The sequence below is a fragment of the Lissotriton helveticus genome, chromosome 3_1 (assembly GCF_964261635.1).
Source record: "Lissotriton helveticus chromosome 3_1, aLisHel1.1, whole genome shotgun sequence".
NCBI lineage: Eukaryota > Metazoa > Chordata > Amphibia > Caudata > Salamandridae > Lissotriton > Lissotriton helveticus.
The window spans coordinates 2098001240-2098028658 of NC_136061.1; the positions used below are offsets into that span (position 1 = coordinate 2098001240).

Consider the following 27419-nt stretch of genomic DNA (forward strand, 5'->3'; position numbering starts at 1 on the left):
CTGCTCTCACCAACAGACTCGCCATGGAAGAAAATCTTTTTCCAGCGTTGTCCAGCGTCCTGCCCTCTTTATCCGGAGGAGTTGTCAAAGGAGCCGAGGGGTTGCGAGACTTCCTTTGTGCTGCTTGTGAGATTACAGAGTCCGGTCTCGGGTGCCCTGTCAAAGACGCCGGACCATTCTCAGGCGCTTTGTATTTTTTGTCGAGGCGCGGTAATACAGAGACCACCGTCGCTGGATTTTTCATCGCCTTAAGGCCTTCCTCCCAGAGATGTTGAAAAATAGGGATGGATCTCGTTATCTTCCTATAGGGTTCTTTAAAATCATATAAAAAACACTCAGTGGAAGTAGAAGGCATAGATAGTTTGAATCTGCCAGCCGCTCTCTCCATTAGCTTGTGAAACCCCTCTATATCCGCCGGCGGGGAGTCCACCGTATCCGGACACGGAGATGCTGGGTCTGGAATGACATACTCATCCCATTCCACCCCTTGACCAGGTCTTTCATCAAAATGTTCATCGTCCTCCGATGAAACATCGTGAGTGTCCAATGGAACAAAAGGCTCTTGTGGAACCGGAGTCTGTGGCCGAGAGGATACCTGAGATGGCATTTCAGAAGTAGCCATTGGTGGAGCGCAGGGGAAGGCAAGTCCTGCACAGTCGGAACGGCAGTAGAAGCAGGTTGTGAACATCTTGATTTATAGTCCTGCAGCATATTGTGAAGGTCCTGCAATAATGATGAAGGAACAGATACCATGTCCTGTTTCGAGTACTGTTGTGGCTGGGAGAATGATGATGGTGATACCCACATTCCTGGCTGTACTCTCCGTCAGAATCTGTCTCCTGACATTTGACCAGAAGCTGGGAAGGACTATTCGCATAACCATACGAGTCCTGTTCGTCATCCTTTAACTCATCGTCATCCTCCTCTAAAAGCAGAGCTGGAGGCAAGGGGGTTACTCTCCTAGGAGATGTCATGTCCGGTGTGATCCTTGTCATAAAGATGGTAATCCTCTTTTCCGACGACAAAATCGTCGACGATCCCGTCGCCAATGGAGTTGTCAATGCTGCCGTCGTCGACGGAATAAACGTCGTTGAAGAAAGAACACTCGACGACAAGATGGGCGTCGCCGATACCGTCGACGCTCCTGCTGTCGTCGTCAATGTTGTCGTCGTCGAAGCCCTCGACGACGACACAGTCGTCGTCACCACCGTCGACGAACCCTTCGTCATCACTGCCGTCGTCGACATCCTCGTCGACCTTGTCGTCGTCGACATCCCAGTCGACATCGCTGCCGTCGTCGGCGCCTTCGTCGATGTTGGTATCACTGTCGTCAACGAGTCCTTCTTCGTCGACAGTCGTCGAGCCCGTCGATGGTACCATTTTAAGAGCAGGCTTCAATTCCTTCGACGAAGCCTTCGTCGACGACGCCTTCATCGTCGACGACTTGGTACTTCTGTCAGATTTTCCAGAAGACTGAGAAGAGGGCTTTTTGAAGGCTTGATCAGTCTTCATCCCCACATAAGACACAGATGGTCCTACCCTCTCCTTTACACCATGGTGAGGAGATTCGCCTGGACCTTGGCTCTCAGAATGACTTTTTTTTTTTTTGAGGTCTTAGAAGGACGCTCCCCTGAAGGAGAAGGGGAAACCCTACCCCTTTTGACTGACCTTCTAGAAGATGACGCAGATGAAGAGTCCTCACTGTCACTGGAGACTGTGTCCTTTCTGGACTTCAACTTCTGGAGCCAGGTCAGAAGCCTACCCTCACGATCCCTAAGGGTCTTGGTGGAAAAGGTGCGCCAGATTTTGCAGTCCACAGCCTTATGGTCAGGACAGAGGCAGTAGATGCAATCTTTATGCTTATCCTCCGCAAAAAGTATTTTCTTGCCACAGGTGGGACATGGCTTAAAAAGGGCCTTCTTTTCCTTTTCAGACATCCTGGAAGGAACAGCTAACAATCCTGATGAGAAATCCTGAAGAAAACTCTGAAGAGAAGAGTTTGAGCAGAACTCAAAGGAGACTCCCCAAGCACAACGTGCGGTAGAAAATCTGAGGCTCTGAGGTTCCTTCAGGAGGGTTCTATGGGGTGAGGCTCTTCTGATTGGCTGATGCCTAAGTTTGGTCTCTTTTACAAAAAGAGGCGGATATGCTACAAAAGGGAAAGAGGCCTAGGCCTTTTTCTTGATCTTTTGTACCTACTGCTATGTTATTTTGTTACCAAGACTCCCATCCCGACGACGGGGAATGATACAAAAGCATGGGAATCTATGAAAGTTCCAATACTGGGGCAAGACATATTACAACTGGTACCATTTCTATTAAGCCACTTTAAATTTCTATGAAATGTACTATTTAAGAAATGTTTCTACTTCATGCTTGGTCCGATTGGGTCAATCTGATAATTTCAGAGTGCCTTTTTCAATCAAAGTTCATCTGCAATTCAGGCACATAGATTCATCTAGACAATTAATTGTGCCGGACACTGAAAGAATATCAACCCAAAGTCTCGAAACCCAGTTTCAACTTCTCTCTAAGCTCATGATAGACTCAAATCACATGCAATGCAAAAAGAGGATGGACGGAATGTTGAACATTGTCAAACATTCACCCACAGTTACAGATCTGGGTTTAATCCATCATTATTTTGCTCACCATGTCATTCCAGTTTGGACCCAGCCATATGCAAATCAGCCTTGACCCTGTTCCTCATGGTACCAGTCCAGCCCGAACTGCCAGGCCATTAAACCAAATGTGTCCAAATAAATGTTCACAATTTTCTCAACAGCTGACCCACAGACTCCCCCGGAGTATATGCCCTAACAGATTAAATCACTATTCCCTTAAAAAGGCACAGGCCTACGATATTTAGTCATTTCCACTCTGGAAGAAATGATCTTTAAATTGTAGTATTTCAACTAACAAATACTTTGTTTCACAGTTACCATGCCCGAAGGCTTGGGGAAAACCAATATTAAGATTAAATACTTCATTAAACGTAGCAACAGTCTGTCTCCTCCAGCTTCAAGTTAGCTTTTACCCTAGGGTTGGAATCCACTACATGGTTGTAGCTACTTTGGATGATTTTAGGAATGCATACTGCTGTAGGCGGTGTTACAGCCTTGCGTCAACTGTTCTTGTGGGTGTCAAGTGACACCATCAACTGCTTTTTGCTCGATTACAATGAATGGGAAACCACATTACATTCACTTGGATACAGTCATTTCTGACGGATCATAATGAAAGGTTAGCCATCCAGCCCTAATAATCATCCAAGAGTGCAGTCTCTTGCATAGTTCCTCGCAGGACTTGGCACTTTGCTGTTTTTACACCTTTACTTGGTACCTCTGCTTTTTTGGGTGAAAATTAAAACCAGATTTTCATCAAGGTTGGTGGTATTCAGAGTGCTACTATCTACATCTTTGGGGTCTATCTTCTCACCCCTGATGCTTGGATGTACACAAACGGCTTCAAGCTAAAATACAGAAGAACAGCAAGTAGAGTAGAAACAAGTGTTCCAGATTTACATCTGAAAAACGTGTTTTGTGTGCTAATCTGCAGGTAAGCCTTACAGGCACATGCTATCTTTCTCTCTGATAGGTCTCTTCCTCAGAAAATCTGATCCTGTGCTCTTGCCCCTTACAGACTGTGCTCTTTTGTTTTTTGCTTTACATTGTCTCAATCTTCCTAAACTCATCACTTGGCTAAATCTCTTTTTAGGTCCCATTCACTGCTTAGGTGCGTTTTTCTTATTGTAAAATGTACATAAGTCGTTCTCTGATAAAGCTGCCCTTGCTCTCGTTCTCACTTTAGAGGTCTGTAAAGGCTAGTAATGGGAAAGGTTTTCTGGGGATGGAGAAAGACCTAAGAGACAAGGGCTATATTGCTACACACATCATGTCACCTGACTGTGATGGAAAACTATTTGTTTTGTAGGGAGTCTCCAATGAACCAATATGATGCTATTTTACAAATGTTTCGGCTTTTATCTCTCCTAAAGCATTCTTAATTGCTTTCTCTCTGACCTCACAGACCTCACTTCCATGCTTACCTTCTATTCTTGGTGTCCTACTGATGGTCGATCTTAGAGACGCTTGCTTGTAGCATGCAATGCATGTAACTTTCATTTATTATAAAATCATGTTACGAGCTTGCCTTGTTCCTCCCTCACTCCTCTCCTGAGCCCCCACGTTTGCACTTGGCTCCCCTAGCCTCTCCTCTCCCCTTTGACTATCACCATGGTGTCCTATGAACGGCTATCAACTAGCCGTTAGACAGTGTAAGTGAATAAATCAACCCGACAATTTTCACTACCTATCTTTCTACTGTTTCCTTTCAGCTCTGTCAAGCTATCTTATGCTGGCATAAGTGACACAAAAGTGAACTATAACCACCCAAGAGTACAACAGCCATTTATACAAATGCCACAGAGCAAGTCCCGGTTCACACACATGCAACTGCATAGGGGCGCAGCAAAGCTTTTGCTCCAAATTTGTCTATTCAAATTCAAACGTCCGTAATTCTTTTATATAATAGATATACATTCAATGATACCTATGCTTAACATAAGAACCCCAAAGATAATGCAATAAAGAAATAACAAAGAACATAAAAGCTCTCAGTGTTGTAATATCGTAAATTCAGTCTTAAATGATAAACAGTAGATTGCAATACTGCTCCCCAGATATCTCTTTGGGGGTGACATTGAAGCAGACAAGAGAACAATGTTTATATTCTAAAGAAAACTCGTTTGTGGCCAGTCGCATATCCAAAGCAGCAGTGGAAGGAAAAAACCCTTTGTCCGCGCCGTATGTGCTATACTGGGACAAAGTCTGGGAAGTGATTTAATTTCTTGTGATCGCATTTATTAAGACTGGAGACAATATTATCCCAAACCTTTATCTTTGTAAAAGAAGCATCTAGCATTGAGAACATAAAACTACACAACATAACACACGCAAACAGCTTAGACGGCTAAGCAGACCGCTCAGATCTGCTCATTTCCTTCTGAGGGACACACCAAAGAGAATACTTGGTCATAGGGTTACACTTGGTTTCATCTTACATCAATCTCCCTTATGCTTTGTTTAATTCAGTTACTATATTTTGGCTCTCATCATGGGCCTGCAGAATAGTTCCGACAACATTGTTTTGATTAAATATGATGCCCGAGACCCCTTGATTAGGTAGCAATCTGCTGAAAAAACAAGCATCACACTGAGTGCGCATTTCTCGCATGCAAACACGAGTGATTAAAACATTGAAAAAACCAAATAAAATATGAAGGCCAACCATACAAACATCACGTATGCCTATTGGGAGCAATGTTTGTACCAAAGCTGCATTAAGAGGGAAGGAGATTGCTGCAGGTGCTCTAATTTAATTAGTTGTCCTATGTATGTGGTTGGTTGCCACCAAATTCAGTTTTGAAACAGTGGTATATAAAAAAAATCCTTAATTCTCTAGGTTCTAGCATTCCAGATGTATAAAGCATTTACATCATTGTAGTAAAAGAATGATACCCACGCAGGTAACACTTTTGAAGTACAGAGAGTAGTAACTGTGCTTTACCCTATGGCTTTATGGTAAGTACACTTTCGTTTCGCATGTGTGCAATAGGCACTTGAAACAACACTAAGATTCAACTAATTGAGAAACTAAAATCTAAAACACAGCTACATTGATTCCATCCATCAATCCCATTCACTTTGTTTTTAATAGTTTTGTTAATTAAAATGTATTTTCATTCAGGTCAATTAAGGAGCGACTCTGCAGCAGCCCAAGGAATGTATTATATGTGTGGACAGATCATGCAGGCTCCGCCAGGAGCTGCTGTAAAAAAGGACAAAGCCGTGTGAAGTCCCAATATGTGACCAGAGGGGTACTTTCAACACACAAGCCAAGTGCGATGTTCCTGTGGAAATCCTCATTAACAAATTACTGCATCAAAATGTCACAAGGATACCTGCGAGTTGTGAATAAATACTTTACGTGGTCACTCGTAACCAGTTTAAATATGTTTTAGAGTAAATTTTCATTCCTGTTGGGTTGGATCAACCCGTATTCCACCGCCTTGGCCAGACACTCTTTAGCTGCCCTAGAGACAGGTTGTTTTTTCTTATCCTCTTCCTCTTTTGCTAGGACAGACAGGATCTCCAACATTTCACTCTCCATCAGTTTTCCAGCTACCTCCTGATCAGCGCTCATCATGTTCAGTACCACCACTGCACCCCGATGCTGCAGTTCCACATTTTCACTCAACAACAGAGTCTGCAAGATTTCTAGCCAGTGCACACTCTGGAGAAATGGATAAACCAAAAAGAATCATTTTATTAAGATGAAGACCCACCTCTGTGACAAACTACTAGGATACACATAATCAAACTAGGGGTTTATCTGCCTTACGGTCTCTCCTAATCAGCATTCCCAATGAATCCTCATTTCACGGCAGAAGCAAAAAACACATCAAAGCATTACATTTTTACTGCAGTAAATCAATTGTCTGTAACACCCAGTGGCTGAGACTGATAGTTTTATGATTTTGGTAAATGTAGTTCTTTCTCATAGCGTTTCAACAAGGATTAAGAGTTGGTCAAAGGCCTACTTTATAAAGAATCAGGGCTGAGAAATGCTATACGAGTGAGAATAAATGCATGTTTAAAAGTACTTTCACATGTTATTAATGGGTGAACTTAAAGATAAGGAGATGAAGGTGCTTGAGGAAGTAAAAACTAGTTTATTCCCTACTTTGGTAAAAATGTCTAACGGATAGCCAATTTCTTATCACTTGAATCAGATTGTTAGGGCATTCCGTGACACACTGATGCAAATAAAGCTGTCAGGTACTTGTGTATACTGTTAAACAAATTAACTTTGGTAACGTGCTCTCTCATGTATTCTCAATCTAACCAAAGATACCTCATATTTGTGAATATCCTCAGGCACCAGACTGGATCCAGAAACTCAAAAAGCAGCATGCTGTAAGGTATCACTGGTAGTTCTGTGCCAACGTCAACCACCTCCGGAAGAGCTGACATCAGTTTCTTTATATGCTAGTTGGCACCCTCACACACAGAGCCTAACAGCAGACTGAAACACCCATGATGTAGATTCCTAACTTGGAACCTTTTAACATGGAAAATGAGACCACTTCACAGAGCGGGGAGGGGGAAGGGCAGTGAGGAATCTGGGGTTATGTATCCACCAGAAATAGCGTTACCAAAGGGTAAGTTAAACCACGGATTCCTTACCCTGTGAGCAGATACCTCTCAATACCTCTCAATTTAAAAGTTTGTGCAATGGCTTAGTTAAAAACGTCCTGCACGACCGAATAGGCGAAAAGCCCTTCCCTTCGGACCTGGCCAAGGTAGTAGTGCTTTGTGAATGAGTGGACTGATGTCCATGTAGCAGCCTGACTGATTTCCAGGACAGGCCCTCTGCCTGTCCGCGTTAGCTCCGGTGGAATGGTGTTTTTCTTTAAGCTGCTTAATACAGGGATCAATCCATTTGTGAATCAGTGAACCTCACAAAAAGTTGATAATCTAATCTGATGTTCCTTGGTACGATCGATGTAAAGTGTGAGAAGTTGGCCTGATATATAATGTTCACTATTCTAGTGAGCACTTTGTATCAGTCCAAACAACCCTTATTGATGATTGGTTGTAAGTCAACCTTATAGACCAGCTATCCTAGTAGCATGGATACGAGCAGTCTAAGGCTAAGACTCTAGAGGGCGTGTTAAGCCAGCTGTTTTACCATCACATTACCCCTTGAACACCAAGTGAAAGGACACCACACAAGTTGTTATGAAAATAAACGTATATTTATTTCTAACAAGACTACCCTGGCTCTTTATGAGACAGGGAGCTAAGCACACAACAAAACTCTTACGAAAATACTTCAAGTCGCACAATTTACACAGATGCCCGAGGGGCACGAAAAACCATATACACAAAAAGTGGAATGCGAAATTACTAGCAGGTAAGTACTATTCTCATAGACTTTGGAAACGCTAGGCCTACAATGCTAAACCTTTAGATTAGAAGCAGGAGGCCTGTGGACGTCGTGTGCAGAGTGGGAACTCTCACGCGTAAGGCGGGAAAAAGTCTATGGAGGCTAGTAAAGTTAAAGTTACTGTTCTCGGGCGAACCCGACTAGGTGGGTCGAAAACAAGAGTGGATCCGAACACTTAGAGTGTTGGACTATGCTGGAGCACCGGAGTACTCGGTTTACCTAGCCCAGGGGCTGCGGCTGCATAGGGTTCAAGTTGCGTCGGAAACCCTCGTTGAAGAACCAGGAGCCTGAAGAAAGAAGTTGCTGGCAGGCGGCCAGTGAAGAAGTTCGTGGTGATCCAAGCCTGGATCAGGGAAGAAGAAGACCTGAAAGCAGAGGGGACCAAGTTCTGAATCACTAGCCAGTGATTTAGGTGGGCACCAGAGTGGCACCGGACGAAGTCACCTCGACCAGGTGAGTGGGCGCTGCTGGGCTCTGCAGTCTCTCGGACCAGGAGGCGTTGTCGGCGACCAGGATGGAGGTGCGAGCTGTCCCACGAAGGTATCTGCTTCGGACGTCGCTGGACTCAGGATTGGGCAACAAGTCTTGGCAAATGCAAGGCCCACGCGGTGGACCTAAAATGGCGTCTGGAGTGGACCAGGAGGGTCCAGGGTGCTTCTCTGATGGAGGGAAGCAAGAGCCAGTCTGGAGCAACCAGACCAGCGGTGTTGTCGTCGTAGTTCGCCGTCGGGAGGGCCACTAGCCAACGGGCAAGTGACCTGGACAACGCGGTGAGCAGCAAAGAGCAGAAGGGCCCCACGCAGATCTCGTGGATGCAGGGGGGCTGAACTTCGGTGCTGGAGCTGCTCAGGGCCGGGGCTTCTCTTACCCCAAAGCACTCAGTCGAGGGTCACTCGGTGGTCATGCTGGACAAGCGTCGTGCAGTCTTTAAAGATGGCTGGTCCCTCGAGGTCTCGTCACACCCACGGATCACAGCTGGGCTGATGATGCAGGTTGAGGTCAGAGGTGCCAGGGAAGCCGGTTCTCGTCGTGCTGGGCAGTCTTGATCCGGAGGAGAGACTTACAGCAGACCGCGATGCTTGGTTGGTGCCTGCTGCTGCAGGTTGACTACTCCTTAGTCACAAGGGAGAAATCTTAGGAAGAGTCTTGAGTTCCTCTCGCAGAAAGTCGGTTCAGGATTCAAAGATTGATCTAATTTGGAAGGGGGCCAGTTCCTACCTTTATCCTGAAAAAGGGGGCTGGCACGCGACTAAGTCCTGCCCTATGGGTGGGACTAGGAGGGGGGTGGTTACACCCCTCTCCTTTGGCGGGCTTTTCCCCTGCTCAGGGTCTGGAGTGCCCCTGCAACTGGTTCAAGCCGGCCTGTGCATAGTGAGCACCGGGGTGCCACTTGCAGTCACCTTCCTCTAAAGCCCTGCCTACCTAGGATACACAAAATCCTGTCTGGGACGGTGCTGGCACCGCCCCTGACAGGAAACCCTTTGTCCTTGCCTCCTGCGCTGGGAGGACTCCCAGCAACAGCAGGGCAGACTTGTGTCTCGGTGGCAGCATCCATTTTGTGGAGCTAAGGCTATGTCTGACTTTAACCGGGGTTACAGGTTACCAACATGTCGTGTCCCTCTAGAAGGGTGGAATGCTAACCCCGTCGCCAGAATTGGCAAGGGGTTAGTATTCCAATTCGTATGACACCTTACTCGACATGTTTTGATAAAGCGATACCAGAGTTGGCATATAACCGCGAGGATTATAATGCACTTAAGAGTATATGGTATGCGATATCATGGAAACGGCTAAGGGATGGATCCCGAAAGCCGCAGACAGGCTCAGCTCATGCCAGAGCACTATCTCACACGGTTCCAAGCACTCTGCCTTCAGGATTGTCAAGGCCTACCATAGGAGTGACTGATAGGAGATCTGTGTGCCCATTTAGGGTTAGATATAGGAATACTATATCTAAAGCAAAGGGTGAGTACACCACTTTGCCCCAGCTGTCAAGCAGCCAGTTGTGTCTGTTTGGTTAGTCAGCCCAGGGGTGGCATAATACATGCTGCAGCCCCTGGGAGACTTCTGGGTGCACCTCAGCCCTGGGTACAGGGACTTAGAGAGGGCCCAGTGCCAATTCAGTACCTGGGTACAATTTGGAATAGAGAGAACAGCTAGGCTGTGGGTCTGATTAGCAGGCCCACAGCCAGGGAAAGTCGTAAACCAGTGAAGCAAAAAGCAAAAATCTGGGTGATCATAGGATTGCAGACCCTACTCTCCTACATAAAGGTTCAGTGCTCTTTTGGGGACCAAGAGATGGAGTCTCACTTCCTCTTTTGAGGGATGAGTTGGCACAAAGATAGCCAGTAGAGTGATGGTTTGTCTCACATGAAAAGGCGTCACCACTTTTAGTAGGTACGCTGTTTGAGTCTGAAACACCGGTTTGTCTGGATGGAAAAAAGGTGGTATGAGGAAGCTCACTCACACAGCACGCCAATGTTATTGCAACCATAAAGACCATTTTCAATGTGAGGAGGTGCAGTATACAACTGTCCATTGGCTTGAAAAGGGTGCACATGAGGAAAGTGAGGGACAAGCTAAGGTCCCCCCTGGGGCATTACAAAGGCTTTTGGCAGAAATGTTTGCAGCAAATTTGATAGAAAATGTATGCATTATAATGGGTGACATGAACAAGGAGGCCATACACAGATTTAGTGAACGAAAGCCTGACTGCCAGAGTCACCTCAACAACTTTAGGAGGAAGGTTGAAGGAGATCAACTGCTGACGCTCAAACTCAATGCACAGACATACAGATTGTGCAGACCCAGGTGCAAGGCTCTGCGCTGCGACGGAAGATCCTCCAACAGCAAAAGCCCGAGTGGAGGATAGATACTCAGGCCCAGAAGTTCAGAGTACCACACTCTTCTGGCCCAATCCAGAGCCACTATGATGAGACAGGCACGGTTGTTCCTGATCTTCGGAGCGCAGGGCACAAAAGGCAGCAGGGGAAAGGTGTATAGGAGTTCCGTGCTCCAGTGCATGCAGAATGCATCTCTGAGGGAGAGCGTTCCTGGGAACTCCAAACCCAAAAGTTTTGGCACTGCACATTCTCAGTGGTGGCGAAGACATCAAGTCATGATTTTCCTCATTGATGGAAGGCACCCTGCACCGCTTCCAGGTATAACATCCATTCATGATCTACTAGGCATTGATGGCCAAGCCCTGGCGTTAAGATTCCATTAGGTAATGTGCCACCAGGGAAATGACCTGATGGCTCAGTCAGCTGCGAGGTGCAGAGCCTCCTTGCACAGTACTCAAGAACCTACCCTGCTTTCTGTAATACCACACGGTAGTTGTGTTGTCTGAGAAAACATGAATTAGTATGCCCTGGACAGTTGTCAGAAATGCCATTAATGCCAAGCAAATCGCCCGCAGTTCCATTAAAGTTTTGTGGAGGTGGGACTCTATCGGACACCAGAGTTCTCTTGTACTCACCTCTTTCAGATGATCTCTCCAACCCAGTAGAGATGAATCTGCTACCTCTATCAATACTGGGTGGGGTAGGGAGAGGGGTCTACCACTAGTCCAATTGCAGTCAAGCATCCACCTCTGCAGGTCTTTAGCAGTCTCCTCCGACACAGGGATTCAATCTGATAAGCTCCCCTGGTTCTGGCACCACTGTGACTTCAGCACCCACTACAGAGCCCGCATATATCATCAAGCATCGTCAGCAAGTAGGATGCAGGAGCAAGTAGGATGCAGGAGCAAGCAGTCCACGAAGCCTCAGAGCCATCCTCCCTGAGACCTACAACAGAGGCTGAAACATCCGGACCGTAACCTCAATGTCCTGAAATCGTTGGTCCAAAGGAAAGGCTCAAAGCTGCACCAAATGAAGGGGAGCTTCTGGGAGTCTTCAGCAAGCTGATTGAAAACCCCAATGATGTAAAGACCTTGGACGTCGTCTGGAGGTGGTCTACAACTGACTGTGGCGATCCCGCCTTCAACAGCCAGTCAGTTGAGGAAGACTGGTATCCCTGATGACGGGCAGTGACCCCGCCATCACCTTCGTGAATACTCTAAGGGCACTTGTGAGACTGAAAGGGAGTACAGCAAACTGAAAATGCTTGTGCTCCACCTTGAACAGCAGGTAGAGCCTGTGGGTCTGCAGAATGGGGATGTGAAAATGGCTGTACTCCAGGTCATATGCCACCATCCAGTCTCTGGGCAGGAAGAAGCTGGGCTAGCATAAGCAACTTGAATTTGTCCTTGTGAAGGAAGGCATGGAAAAGGCGAATACCTCTGTCCTTCTTCGGCACAAGGAATTACCCATGGGAATAACATCCAGTCCCTTCTTCTGAAGCTGGAATCATGTCTATGACTCCTTTTTCCTCAAGAGCCGGCACCCCTGACACAAAATAGACAGATGATCCTCCAAGAGCCCCTCTGATATAGGTGGCAGGTGCAGCAGGTCGAAAAGGAATGTGAGGGCGTAGCTCCACTGGACAATTTGGAGGACTCGCATGTCAAAAGTAATGCTCTGTCTATTCAACAGGAAGTGACTGACCCTAACTCCTACTGGGTGGCTGTGTGACTTTAAGGGTGCACTAAAGAGGTTTGGGGGTTTCAGTCAGATGACTGGGGGCTTGGGAGGTACATTTCCCATGATGGCCTGGTCGTTATCTGCTGGGCCCAGGGTCAAGACCTAGGGTCAAGACTGATTTGCATATGGCTGAGTCCAAACTGGGGTGGTGTAGTGAGCAAAATAACAACGGATTTAATCCAGATCTCTCGACTGGGGGAGAATGTTTGATTTATTCAGCATTCCGTCCATCATTTGTTGCCACAGCACTTAAATCTAAAATAGGCCGTAGAGAGCTTTCCTTCTTGGGAATTAGAAAGTACAGGGAGTAAACCACTGACCCTTGATGTTGTACTTGGAACTGGCTCGATAGCTCCTTTTATTAATAGTGCTTGTTCTTCCTGTTTGAGCAGTTGTTGATGTTCCAGAGAAAGCTTGAGAGTGTGAGGTGGAATATTGAGAGGATTGCTGGTGAGCTTCAAGCAATAGCCATGTTGGATAATGTCCAATACCGACTTGTCTGATGTTATTGACCACCAAGTGGAAACAAACTACTGTAGTCGACCCCGACAGGTGTAGGATGATCAGGGGAATGATTATGGAGTTACTGTTTGTTGCCAGATGTGGCGTTAAGGGTTGGTGTACCTTTACTCTGATCATTGGCATTGTTACCCATATAGTTGCACCTGTATACTCCACTGAATGAAAAAGAATGAGTTTGTGGCCTGAATGAAGATGTGGAAGCATCTGTGGAAGTGGTGTGAGTGGCTGAGTATTGGGTCCCAGACATCAGGCTCTAGGTGTGGTCTTGGTTAAGGTCAAATGAATTGGGGTCAGGGTCAGAGTCAGAGACCTTAGTGAGTTGTGGCGCCACTTCTAGCACCAGTGGAATCATTGTCGACAGCCTTTGGACCAGCGCAAAGCTGAGCATCGAACCTGAAGACAACACCTGAAGACAACACCTTTGCTGGTGCACAACCCGAAGCATGTTCAAGTGGCACAGACGGTGCTGAGGCCACACCCCCAGTGGTAACCAACTGCAGTTCATTGGGATCCGAAAGCCCATCAGAGGAAGCGAGCAGCATGCCAAAGATACACAACATTGCTTCTTAAAAGGCTTCAACCTGCTGCGACAGACCTGGGAACTCGGGCTCCATCGGGACCGGAGATAGATTTGTCTCCTTTGTAGACCCAGAGACACAGTGAGTCCCTCATGGCTTCTCCGGAGGTTGGAACAAAGGGGCTGAGTCTCGCTTGGACTTATTTATGTCTTTTCTGTGACTTATCCGAAGACTTTGACCCCAGAGATGATAAGCTGTAGGAATGGCTTCGGGAAAGGGAGCTGGAGTGAGTCCTCACTCTCAACTCTGACTTGGAGTAGGACCAGTATGGAGTATTGGGGTGCATCACCACAGAGATTTGGCTTTGGGTTTATCTGGGCAGACCCAATGCATATCTTGGAGTTATTCACTGACTTAAATACCAGAGACATATCAAGTGGGGATCTGCCACAGACATTTGTTTGTCACATCCATACAATGCTTAAACCCTGTATACTTAGGGGGTGACATGTTCCATTGCACACTGATAAAAACATTTTAATAAAAAATAATTTCACAAAGTGATGAAAAAGATGAGCAGAGCTCTGGTTCCACATGTGAAGGCGTGGAAAAAAGGAACTGATGTTATGGCACATAAGTGGTGCTTATATGCGTGTCTGCTCGTCGCTTCAGAAGCGAAATGACCTCAGCGTGTTTCCACACACAGTACTCCTACCAGCACTCAGGAACACTGCATTTTGGTTTCTGGATCCAATCTGGTATCTGGGGATATTCACAAGGTGCTGTTACAAATATCCATCGATACTGCCTACCATACAGATCTCAAGGTGAAACCCGTAAAGTCTAGGAAATCTATCATAATGCAATGTTCCTTCCTACACTTACCACTTGTGGAATTCTTTTGCAGAGTTCAGGCATTAGTGAAGTCAGCATGGCAAGAGCTCCTGATGCAGCACGACGCAGTTTCTCGTCATCTTCACCACTGTACAAAACCATCAATTTCAGCCGATCTGTGCCCTCAGCCAAAAACAACTCTTGCACCTGTAACAAGCATACCATATTTACTGCAATATACGAGATAGCTAGTTTTCACTTTATACATACTCAAATTTGGATTGCTCTAAGGAAGCAAAATTGAATCAATTTACAACTAAAATCCATGGAAACATGCAGCTAGGTCACCCTCTGCTTGCAGCTCAATCCGGATAAAATGTGTAAAATTGAAGAATAACCAGCTAATGATCTCCCCAGATCAGGTACAAACCACACATTTAAATAGTTACACATTTCCTGGTGGCAGGGTTCTGGAAGGTACTGACATTCTGACAAAGTAAAGTGCATAGTTGAACAAGTTACTTACCTTCGGTAACAATATATCTGTAAGTAACATTAGTATTGATAGATTCCCTACCTTAGATTTACCCCCAGGCGTCAGACTAGATCCGGAAAGTTTTCGGTCAGCAGTACCCCTGCGCGTCGGTAGGTGGCGTCGTGCGGCTCCGCGTCCGTCGTTGGGGTTGTGGCCGCCGAGATGACGTCGCAGGCACTACTCAGACGCCACCCATGTGCACGGACGTCAGTTCTGTACACGACTTTCCGCACCAGTTACGCAGAGCCATGCAAGAAACTGACCACTGGTGCATTGAAACTACGGCCCTGAAAGGAATGACCTTAACCTTTACTTTTGTAATTTGTTCACTTGTAATGTTCTCATGTATCAGTTCTGTTCCTATTGTGAAGCGCTCGACACCTTCGGGTAAAGTCTCGGCTATATAAAAACGCATAAATAAACCCTAGAAATCGGTTCGCCGATCGGGGAGGATAGGTGGGGTGGTAAGGAATCTATCACTACTAATGTTTCTTACAGATATATCGTTATCGAAGGTAAGTAAATTGTTTATCCGAAAGAAACACATACTGATAGAATCCTTACCTTAGAATAGAAACCCCAGCAATACCAACCCCGGTCGTGGGTCTACGAACCAAGATCACATCAGAAAGTCACGGAGAACAGAACACCCAAAGAAGCGGTCTCTCCGGACTCGGCTGTCCAGGCAATAATGCTTAGTAAACATGTGCATCGAGGCCCATGTGCCTGCTTGACAGATGTCTTGCAGGGGGATACCACATCCCAATGCAGTAGTGGCTGCAGTAGCTCTGGTGGAATGAGCACGCAGTCCCACCGGAGGTTCCTTTGAAGCCTACAAGTAACAGGCTTTGATACACAAGACAACCCAGTGGGAGATAGTCCTCTTATGTAATGCCTGACCTTTCTAGGTGCTAACGCAGCAAACAAAGAGTTGGTCATCCACCCGGAACTGTTGTGTGAGGTTGAGATAAAAGGAGAGCGTACGATTTGGGTCCAGGCGGAGGAGCCTCTCTTTCTCCCTAGAAGGATGCAGAGGTGGAAAGAAGGTGGTCAGGGTAATAGTCTGCCCCATGTGAAAGGGCGTAACAACTTTTGGCAAAAAGGAAGGACGTGGCCTGAGCACAACCTTGTCCAGATGGACCGATAGGAAAGGAGGCTAACAAGAAAGAGCCTGGAGCTCACTCACTCGCCTAGCGGAGGTGATGGCCACAAGGGAGGCAGTTTTCAAGGTTAAGAGACAAAGAGGACAGTTGTGGAGAGGCTTAAAGGGAGCGCACATCAAGTATGTAAGAACCAGGTTCATGTCCCACTGAGGCATAGGAAAAGGAGGAAAGAGGTGTGTAATGCCTTTGAGAAATCTATTTAGAACAGGGGACTTTAAAAGAGAGGGCTGATCGGGGAGCCAGAGAAAGGCCAAAAGAGCAAAAAGATAGCCCTTAATAGTGCCCAGAGCAGAGCCCTGCTGGGCCAAAGAAAGAAGGCACAGTAGTACTTCAGAAAGAGGGGCAGAAAGGGGATCCACAGCCTTTGCTGTACACCATGCCACAAATTTGTTCCACCTACAGACGTATACCACTTTAGTGGAGGGACGCCTGGCTGCCAGAATGACATCACAAACTTCAAGAGGCAAGTCGAAAGGAATCAACTGCCGCTGCTCAATCTCCATGCAAAGATTTGGAGGCTGGACAGGTTCAGGTGGAGCTGCTGCGATAGAAGATCCTACCGAACAGGCAGTCTGATCGGAGGATCGATGCTCATACGGAGTAGCTCGGGATACCATACTCTTCGAGCCCAGTCCGGGGACACAAGGATGACTTGTTCCCGGTCGAGCCTGATCATCTTCAGCACACTGGGCAGAAGTGGTATAGGCGGAAAGGCGTACAACAGACCGCAACTCCACTCGAGACGAAAAGCGTCGCCGGGCAAATGCCGCCTTGGAAATTCTAATGCGCAGAACTGATGACATTGCGCGTTCTCTTTGGTGGCCAATAGATCTAACCAAGGCTCTCCCCACTGCTGAAAGAGACCTTGCACCACCTCAGAGTGAAGACACCATTCATGATCCACCAGGAAAACGCCCTGATGTTCCAGCCATGTCCAGAGACGCAGAGCCTCCTGACAAAGGGTACACAACACCAACCGCCCTGTTTGTTGCAGTACCACATGGCTGGGGTTTTGTCTCCGAACACCTGCACTACTCTCCCCTTGACAGAGGGAAGGAATGCTTTCAGTGCAAGCCGGATCGCCCGAAGCTCCAGAAGGTTGATATGGAGCTTGGACTCCGCCAGAGACCATAGGCCTCTGACCTCCGCCTCTCCCATGTGGGCGTCCCATCCAAGGAGGGACGCATCCGTCACCACTGTAACCTCCGGTTGAGGAAGGGAGAGGGATCTGCCATCGACCCAATGAAGTTCGTGAGCCACCACGGCAAATTGTGCAGTGCCCTCCAAGATCTGGACGTGGTCGGACAGGTTCCCCTGATGCTGCGCCCACTGGAACTTCAGGTCGCACTGCAGAGCCCGCATATGCCATCTTGCTTGATCGATCCGCAGGATACAGGAGGCCATGAGGCCCAGCAGCCTCATAGTCACTCCGACCGAAACCCGGAACAAGGGCTAAAAGATCGGAATCAGAGCCCGAATATCCCGGACTCACTGTTTGGGAGGATAAACTCGAAACAGCGTCGTGTCCAGAACCGCTCCGATTAAGAGGAGCTTCTGAGAGGGAACCAGGTGCGACTTCGGCACATTGATGGAGAACCCCAGCAAATGCAGAAGGTCTGCCGTAGTCTGGAGGTGGGAGACGACTGCCTGGGGCTAGCCCGTCTTCAACAACCAGTCGTCGAGATAGGGGAAGACTGAAACCCCTGATATGCGCAGATGAGCTGCGACCACCATCATCATTTTTGTGAACACTCTAGGCACGCTTGTAAGGCCAAAAGGGAGCACAGGAACTGAAAATGCTCGTGGCCTGCCGTGAACCGTAGGTAACGCCAGTGGGACGCAGGACTGGGATGTGGAAATAAGCATCCTGCAAGTCCAGCGCTACCATCAGTCTTATGGATCGAGAGCAGACAAGACAAGAGCCAGAGTGAGCATCTTGAACTTCTCTTTGCGGAAGAAGTGATTGACGTTCCGGAGGTCTAAGATAGGACACAGGCCCTTGTCCTTCTTGGGCACCAGAAAGTAGTGGGAATAACAACCATGACCCACTTCTGGCTCAATGGCCCCCTTGGCCAAGTGGGCCGCAACTTCCTGCCGAAGAAACACCAAGTGATCTCTCGACATGCAGTGGTACCGAGGTGGCATGGCTGGAGAGGTAGTCTCGAAGGGGAGGGAGTAGCCCCTCCCGACTATCTCTAAAACCCACCTGTCTGATGTGATGGTGCGCCAGTGGGAGAGATGATGGTGAAGCCTCCCGCCACTGGCGTATGATGGGCCTGAAAGTTCAGAATAGGGAGGTTTGGAGGCAGAGGTGGCCGGGGTGGAGGTTGACTGACCCTCCTGCTGGCCCCTTGGTCCGCCACGGCAGAACCCGCGTCCAAGCTGAGATTGTTGCTGCGCAGGCTTGTGGCTTTGTTGCGAACGCTGCGGGCGCCCCTTCCGGTGCCACGAAAGGAGAGAAAAGCAGAAGGCAGAGGAGGGCTAACTGCAGACAGCCCCAAGGACTTGGCCGTAGCCCGTGAGCCCTTAAGCCGTTCAAACTCGCTGTCTGCTTTGTCGCTGAAGAGGCGACGGCCATCACAGGGTATGTCCACAATGTGTTTTGGACAACCCCCGAAAATCCAGTTGTCCTCAACCAGGCGTGGCGTTGAACCGACATTGTTGTTGCAATCGATCTGCCCAGTGAGTCGACGGTGTCGAGGCCACAACGAATCATAAACTTAGCTGCGTCTCTCCCCTCTGCAACAGCCTGGGACTGATCCAGTTTCTTGGATTCCGTATCTGGTGGTGCGGTAGGGAAGGCGGTCTGGGAAGCAGAGGCTTGGACAACCGAGCTCTCGGAGGTGGGGTGTTGGGAGATGTAAATGGGGTCACCCGGAGTTGGGTAATGGCTTCGGGCCACGTTCCTAGCCACAGGAGCTCCTGTGGTGGGCCTGGACCAGGTCCCCAAAAGAACGTTGGAAAGTGCTTAGTTGAAGGGGAGCAGCAGCTCCGCAGAAGTAGGAGCTGGCTAAAGCACTTCTGTCAGTAGGAAGGATGAGGTGTAGTGGCTCGGCCGCCCTACGCCGCAGCATAACTAGCCCCCTCATCTGTAGCCACGGTAGACCGCATTGCCAAGGTCTGGTGAGGTATCCAGACCACTGGCTTCCCCCAACTCCTCTGCCCAGTCCTGATCAACCTCGCAAGCAGCTGTGAGAGGGTTCTCAGACCCCTCCCAGTCCTCAGGCCGTTCCACAGGCCTAAAATAAGGAGCTGGGACATGGGGATAGAAATCCCCAAGCAACGTCGAGAACGGCATTGATCGACGCCAGCCCAACGCCGGATCCCCTTCGGACTGAAACCGGGGGCATCTTCATCTCGAGGAGCGGGCAACGTCGGAGGTGGTGCCGGTAGGGTCGACGTTGGTGGAGGTGTTATGAGGTCAACTAGCGTCAACCGGGATCCAGGCCTGGATCCAAGGTGGGGGGCGCACGCCGCCACCTACCGACGCGCAGGGGTACTGCTGATGAAAAAAATTCCGGATCCAGTCTGATGCTTTGGGGTAATTCGAAGGTACGGAATCTATCACTATGTGTTTCTTTCAGATATTAGAAACAATTAATACCTCAAATCTTGAGTAGTGAGGTGAGAAATGTAGTGATGGCCCTCCAAATTAACTGAAGAAATAAAAGAGGAGAGTTGAAGGCTGTGTTCAAGCATATAAACAGTTCATACTAGTTGTGGGCATTATATTAACAGTTAGAACATACATTTTTCAGCCACAAAGTAGAGGACATTGGTGGCGTTCTAAAAATGATGCGAAGAGATAGGTCCACTAAGCCACAGAATCACAAGTGAACATCTTACTTAACTTCATAATGCCTTATCTAGTAAAGCACAGCTTTCCAAACTTGTCATGTTGGTGACACACCTTTTGGGCAAAAAATATTTAGGGAGACGGTAACGCGAGCGAGCGCAGCAAGTGAGCCCGAACCACCTAAGGGGGGACATTTTTGAAAAAGTAGTGGGCAAATGGTGCATTTCAAAGCAAATTTGAGAAAGGAGGAAGGTTAATAAAGCAATTGTTAATCTGTTCTAACAAAGTCAGTGACTGGCAAAACTGAGTAAGCAAGTACTTACTTACAGAGTGAGTGGCTGGGATGGTGGGGTAGAGGCAGCTCCGATGCCACTGTGGTTACCAGGGGTGCAAGGGGCCCAGTCCTTTCTATTTTTATCTAAACATGTTTATATTATGCTCGGTGCAATAACCAAAAAATACACAAGATGATGGACGGAATGTTGCACAATGGTAAAACATTCACTCCCAGTCACAGATCTGGGTTTAATCCATCGTTATTTTGCTCACCAAGCCACCCCAGTTCAGACATGGCCATATGCAAATCAGTCTTGACCCTGTGCCTCATAGGAACAGTCCAGCCCGAACTGCCAAGCCATGTCTTCCCTGCACCGGAATCAAGCATCCTAGGACCGGTTTCTGGCTATCAGCCGTCTTCAGCCAGGATAGCTTGACTCCAGTGGCTTAGTGAGCACGGGACCCACGTCTGGGCATACCCTTCCCACATAGGGTGAACTGCAAAACACACAAGATGATGGACGGAATGTTGCACAATGGCAAAACATTCACTCCCAGTCACAGATCTGGGTTTAATCCATTGTTATTTTGCTCACCAACCCACCCCAGTTCAGACATGGCGATATGCAAATCAGTCTTGTCCCTGTGTCTCAAAAGAACAGTCCTGCCTGAACTGCCAAGCCATGTCTTCCCTTGACCGGAATCAAGCATCCTAGGACCGGTTTCTGGCCATCAGCCGTCTTCAGCCAGGATAGCTTGACTCCAGTGGCTTAGTGAGCACGGGACTCACGTCTGGGCATACACTTCCCACATAGGGTGACTGCAAAACACACAAGATGATGGACGGAATGTTACACAATGGCAAAACATTCACCCCCAGTCACAGATCTGGGTTTAATCCATCGTTATTTTGCTCACCAAGCCACCCCAGTTCAGACATGGCCATATGCAAATCAGTCTTGACCCTGTGCCTCATAGGAACAGTCCAGCCCGAACTGCCAAGCCATGTCTTCCCTGGACCGGAATCAAGCATCCTAGGACCGGTTTCTGGCTATTAGCCGCCTTCAGCCAGGATAGCTTGACTCCAGTGGCTTAGTGAGCACGGGACCCACGTCTGGGCATACCCTTCCCACATAGGGTGAACTGCAAAACACACACGATGATGGACGGAACGTTGCACAATGGCAAAACATTCACCCCAGTCACAGATCTGGGTTTAATCCATCGTTATTTTGCTCACCAAGCCACCCCAGTTCAGACATGGCCATATGCAAATCAGTCTTGACCCTGTGCCTCATAGGAACAGTCCAGCCCAAACTGCCAAGCCATGTCTTCCCTGGACAGGAATCAAGCATCCTAGGACCGGTTTCTGGCTATCGGTGCAATAACCAAGGCACAGTGAAACAGTACAGTTGAAGTTCGTAGCGCAGAAAATAATCCACTTCCAGCACAGAACCAAGGAGTTAATAGTGACAGGAATCACAGGAAATCAACATTGCGCATTATAACCATTGAACAACAAGGAAATACCAAAGGGCCCAGTCCAACTTTAATGTAGCTATCTTTTATCTCCCAGGGCAGGGGACAGGGTCTCATATTCTTTGCTAGTATTAGGACCTTGGGCAACCTTGCTACACCACAGCAGCCAACATTGCACCAAATCCATAGAACTGGCTGAGCAAGGCCTCCTCTTCGTTAGGAAATGAAGGTCCAGGTATAAATGTACCCTACACCAACAAAATACATACCACACTCTCCTTAGCAACATTATGTACACACCTAAGTACAAGTCAGACAGTGTTCATCGCATGTAAAAATTCTGAAATAGGAGTCTGATTGTGTTTTCTATCTGTACTAAGTACATGCAATCTTAGAATTTAGATTTTTCATCTAGGCAGGTAATGGCGGGGAACAGCTTGGGTAGGTATAGGTGGAGTCTAACCTCAGGTGACTGGTGGGAAGAGAGCATTCTGGCTCTAACTTTCCTTTCTTACCCTTTTTACCCACCCCCAAGGGATGTGCTGTGGTACATGGGGTCAGACTACCTAATTGTCTTTCTGGTTGTCAATGGGAGGGCAGTGAGCATAATTTTTGAAAAAAGATGAGGCTAACACAACAACACCACATTTATCTCGCTCTCTACCTCGCCAGTCTGACATGCTACTTCAGAACAGTCGGGCAGGTGGCCCTACTATATCCAGGCTAATCAGGGATTGACTGCAGGACGAAGAGTGAACAAAACTTTGAACATGTGCACCAGTCTATAGACGGGCATCTTCACCTAGTGATGAGGACAACGATGATTCGATTGACTTTTCAAATACCCAACCCTTTGACTTTTACTAGAAGTGAAAAATGCATATCAATGTAACTAATCACTACAGACATGTTTTTCTTACTCATGCTAACTGTGTCGAAGTGACTGTGCCCAAAAATATGTGCATGGTCTAGCTTTAGGCCTGTAAGACAGGGGATTAATCTCATCTAACCTTTGACTTCAATTTCTTTACAATGCAGTCACTACCACTCAACCTTTTAATTATGAAAGTATTTTGACTTCCAAATGTTTGGGAATGCTCAGATGTAAACAGTAGAATGAAGGGGGATTTCATCTCACCTAACTTTTGATGTCCATTTCTCCAACATACATGTCACTACCGCTGGGCGTTTTATTCATGAAAGTTTTTGGACTCCCAAAGAAGTGGAACAAACGCCAAATATTTAGGCAAGCCTAGATTAGCATATATAACCAAAATATCTACTTACTTACCGAGTGTTGTGCCTGGGATGGTGGGGTAGAAGAGGCTCTGATGCCACTGTGTCACAACAAGGCTGCACGCTCAGGGCAGTGCAGTGAGCAGCGTCGTAGCACTCCCGGAGGTGGGTGGGGGGGGGGGGGGGGGGACGACGAGGAGGTCAATACTTCCACTGGCCTCTCGCTATATCCAGGCCGCTGAGACCGCCGCTGAATCGAGCTCCTGACCACGATGCTTAACTCCGCTCCTGCTCTGCTTTTGCCCCGCTGCTGCTCCGCCTTGCACGTCGTCGCATAACGCATTCCCCTAATATCGGCCCCTGACGTCATCGCATCGCGTGACACACCTACGCATGGGGTGCGACACAATAACGTGTCACGCCACACAGTTTGGAAAGCTGTGTAGTAGAGGCTCTATCTAGCCACAGATTCCTTACCTTAGAATTATCCCCAGACATCAGACTGGATCTGGAATTTTCGGAGCAGTACCCCTGCAGCCCATAGGTGGCATTGTTCAGCTCGATATTGGCGGCATCTGCGCCAGAAGTGACGTATGTGGTACCTATATAGGCCCACCCCCGAATGTTCGGAGGGTAGGTCGGTCGCTATTTGGGTACACAAACGTCTCAGTCTTACTCAACGCCACTGAGCGTCTGCACACTGGAGTGTTTGGCTCCCCTCTACAGCCCGTTTCAGGTTCTTACGCCGAGGGACACTGTTACGGTTGGTGTAACTTGGTGAGGGTACAGTTTCTCTTGATCATATATATATTAACCGCCCCTCAGTGAGTAGATAAAAGGGTTTGCTGGTCCTGTAGAAATGCCTTGATCTCTCAAATGCTAGCAGGCATGAAACATGTAGACCCACATCCTTACTTAACATATGCTTGATAGGATTATTACATCCTTTTCTTGCAAATATTGAAGGTTTTTAATCATAAGAGAGAACCTGCTAATTAAAGTTGGTTCAGCTGGTTCTCATAGTCATTTTTAGCTCACACCCTTCCTGCACTATACTCACTCTTATATACACCACACATACCACTTGCACCCTCTTCATCATCAGCCAAGATCACAGGTAAAAGATCTCCAGCAAAGAGCCCCCCTGCAGGGCCAGTTGGGCAATGCAGCGCCGGCCCAACGAGGACCTGCCCAATAATGACGCATGACATCCTCTGGGGTGCGTTAGGGCTCTTGCTCCTTTTAGGAGAATTCCCCGCGTGTGCCCCCATGGTTAGGACCGCACCTCCCTTCCCATTATAGGAACAGCAACCCTCTTATTTTCACAGTTCATACCTTGGGGCCTGTGTACTGGACCGTTTGTGAGCCCGGTCCCCTCTTGTTTTTTGTTGTACCTATATAGGCACCACCTTGGTGCGCGGACGTCCGTTCATTTTTGCGACTTTCCACAGCAGGAGTGCAGAGCCATGATGAAGATTGACCACTGGTGCAAGTTTCTGGGGCCTTTTTCAAGGGGAAGCCCTCATCCTTTAATCTGGTCATAGAGCAGGGAGGATGGGGGGGGGGCTGGGGCAAGGGGGGGGGAATAAGTAATGAATCTGCGGCTAGACAGAGTCTCTACCAGATTCAGGTGTTACTGAAGGTAAGTAACTTGTTGCCTTCCCAGAGGCGAGCTAGTGAACGTAACAGACCAGAAAGCCCAGCAGGACCGAAAGGGCAACATGCCCATTCCGATGGACCTGACTGTCCAGGCAGTAATGTTTACTAAACATGTGTAAGGAAGCCTGGGTTGTAGCCTGACAGATGTCCAGGACTAGAACTCCGCGAGCTAACAAAGTGGTTGCAGCTTTGGCTCTGGTAGAATGAGCGCACAAGCCCTCAGGTGGGTGCTTCTTGGGCAGTGCATAGCAAATCTTTATACAGAGCACTATCTATTGGGATATGGGAAGGGCAGTCCCCAGCTGAAACACCTCTGTCAAAACATTAGTCTCGACTGCCACTGAGGGAAGCTGAAGGCCAAAGACCTAAGTTGCCCAACGCACCATAGTAGTGAACAGTGGCGGCTGCCTCAGAATGGGGGTGGTGAGCGGGGCATTCTTCGCTCAGCACTGGCAGCACAGAACAGAGGCACCCAGGCTCCCAGACTCTACCAACCAATCAAAACACTGCTGTCACCATGACAGCAGCGTCGTGATTGGTCTGAACGCTGCGGTTCGGTGCTCAGGTTGGGGCTGGGAGAATGTTCTCCATCCAGGCTGCATTATAGCCCAATGGAGAACATGCAAAGTACGCATGATGGTTAGGTCGGCCCGAGAGGGCAAACCATTCCTCCTACTGAAAAATAAAATAACGTCATGGTATTATAATTTTTTTTTGCACTGCTGACTGCTCAAAGAGCAGTGAGGCAACGCTCCTCCGCCTTAGAGAAGGAGCCATCACTGGTAGTGAAAGAGGCCATCTCCTCCATAGCCACAGTAGAAAGAGAGACCAGAGCAGTGTCAGGTGAGATGTCTAACCCACTTGCAGCCTTCCCTTTCTTGGTCCTGATATACCCTATGAAGAGTTGGTTATCCAATCAGATTTCTTTTGTGCGATCAAGGTAGAAGGACAATGCTCTTTTTGGGTTGAGACAGTGGAGTCTCTCCTCTTCCTTAGAAGAAGGAATCTGGGGAAAAAAGGTAGGTATGGTGATGGCCCGGCCTACGTGAAAAGGAGTGACAATCTTGTGATGGAAGGAGGCACGTGCCTGCAGAACCAGTTTGTAAGGGTAGAAAGTAGTATACAAAGGATGCACCAAGAGTGCCTGTAACTCACTGGCTGATGTAATGGCCACCAGAAAATAGGTCTTGATGGTCAATAACCGAAAAGGGCATTAGTGTAATGGCTCCAAAGGCGTGCACATCAGGAAAGTGAGGCTCAAGTTTAAATCCCACTGGGGCATGATGAATGGCCTGGGAGAAAAACGAGTTGCAAACCTAGGAGAAATCTTGTCACAACAGGTGACTTAAATAGGAAAAATGCAGAAATGTCTGAAAGATAGCCCTTAACTGTGCCTAGAGCAGAGCCCTGCAGGGTAAAATAAAGAACAAACAGTAGGACTTGAGAAAGAGGAGCAGATTTATTTTATTTATTTATTTTAAGCGATTTTTAGAGCGGGCAAATACCCCCAGGGGTGTCTCGGCACTATGATAACAGAACTCTCATTAAATTAAAAGATTCAGTTTGAGAATAACCATGTTTTGAGCTTTTTCCTGAAGTTGATCAGGGTAGGGGCTGTTTTTATTTCAAGAGGTAGAGTATTCCAAAGCTTGGCAGTGGCGGTGGTAAAGCATCTGTCTCCCCAGTTAGCTTTCCTTGTCCGTGGAACCTTTAGTAGATGCGCAGTGGAGGAGCGCAAGGTTCTTGAGTATTCAGGTGGGCTGAATGCTGTTTTTAGGTATAGTGGACCCAGGTTATTGATAGCTTTGTAAGCAATGCATAAAGCTTTGAATTTGGTCCGATTTCTCACTGGGAGCCAGTGAAGCTGTCTGACAGACGGGGAGATGGATGAAAACTTGGGGATGTTCAGTAAGGTTCGGGCAGCGGCGTTTTGAACCGTCTGCAGTTTGTTGATGACCTTTTCTCCAGTATTTGGGGTGTCTTTCATAGATTCACATGCCTGAATCATTCCCCGTCGTCGGAGTAGGAGTCCCACGGTATATAAAAAAGCAGTAATAAGCTATTTGTACATAGCAAATAACAGTTATAATAAACCAGGAAGTGAGTAGCCTCAGCTACCAATGAAAAACGTCCACATTAGTGACTATCCAAGTCATTATGTTAGACCAAACTGCAGCCAATCAGGCCACAGCTCCCACCTAGGTATTCTCCCCAGAGACCCAGGCTGTCAGATTTTTTACCGCACGTCGTGTGATAGGGAGTCTCTCTGAGCTCTGCTCAGTTTATTCTTCTACACTTCAAATTTTGAAAGTTCTTTCTTTTCAACATGTCCACATCTAAGTCCCTTTTCAGGGCCTGTGACTCTTGTGGCAAGGCAAGGCTCTTCAAGGAAGACCCTCATTCTCTCTGCATTTATTGCTTGTATCCAGACCATCAGGCTAAGGAGTGCAAGATTTGTCGCACTTTTCCCACTAAAACCCTCAGGGACAGAGAGGGTCGCCTCCTACTATGGATACAACGGAATAAGGACAAGGACTTGCCACTCTCTGAGGTAGGAAGTTTGGCCTCTATGTCTTCTATGGGATCTAGAAAGAGGATGGCTGAGGGTAAAGTAACTACCCCTAAGGCTAAGGTGGCGAAACAGGCCCAGCACACGCTTGCTGCTGAGGAACCTTCTACTTCTACAGTGAAGAAAGCCTGTGAAAAATCTGTGAAGCCGCCTGTCATTAAAAAGACTGCCCCTTTATTGTCACCTCAGAGGCTTACAACCAAGGCAGCAGCTCCTCTGCCGGTTTCCTGTCGGACTGC

At 47.7% G+C, this 27419-nt stretch overlaps 1 protein-coding gene across 1 annotated transcript in view; it reads right to left on the reverse strand.

The window, feature by feature from the left end:
• Window positions 1–3651: 3651 nt before the first annotated feature.
• Window positions 3652–27419, reverse strand: part of UNC45A (unc-45 myosin chaperone A) — a 367777-nt gene continuing 344009 nt past the window's right edge. Inside the window, exons 19-20 of the mRNA XM_078683264.1 lie at window positions 14519–14674; window positions 3652–6294 (exon numbers count right to left, since the gene is read on the reverse strand). Coding sequence (XP_078539390.1) covers window positions 6019–6294; window positions 14519–14674 — 432 coding nt within the window. The 3' untranslated portion in view covers window positions 3652–6018. The remainder of the gene's footprint in view (window positions 6295–14518; window positions 14675–27419) is intronic.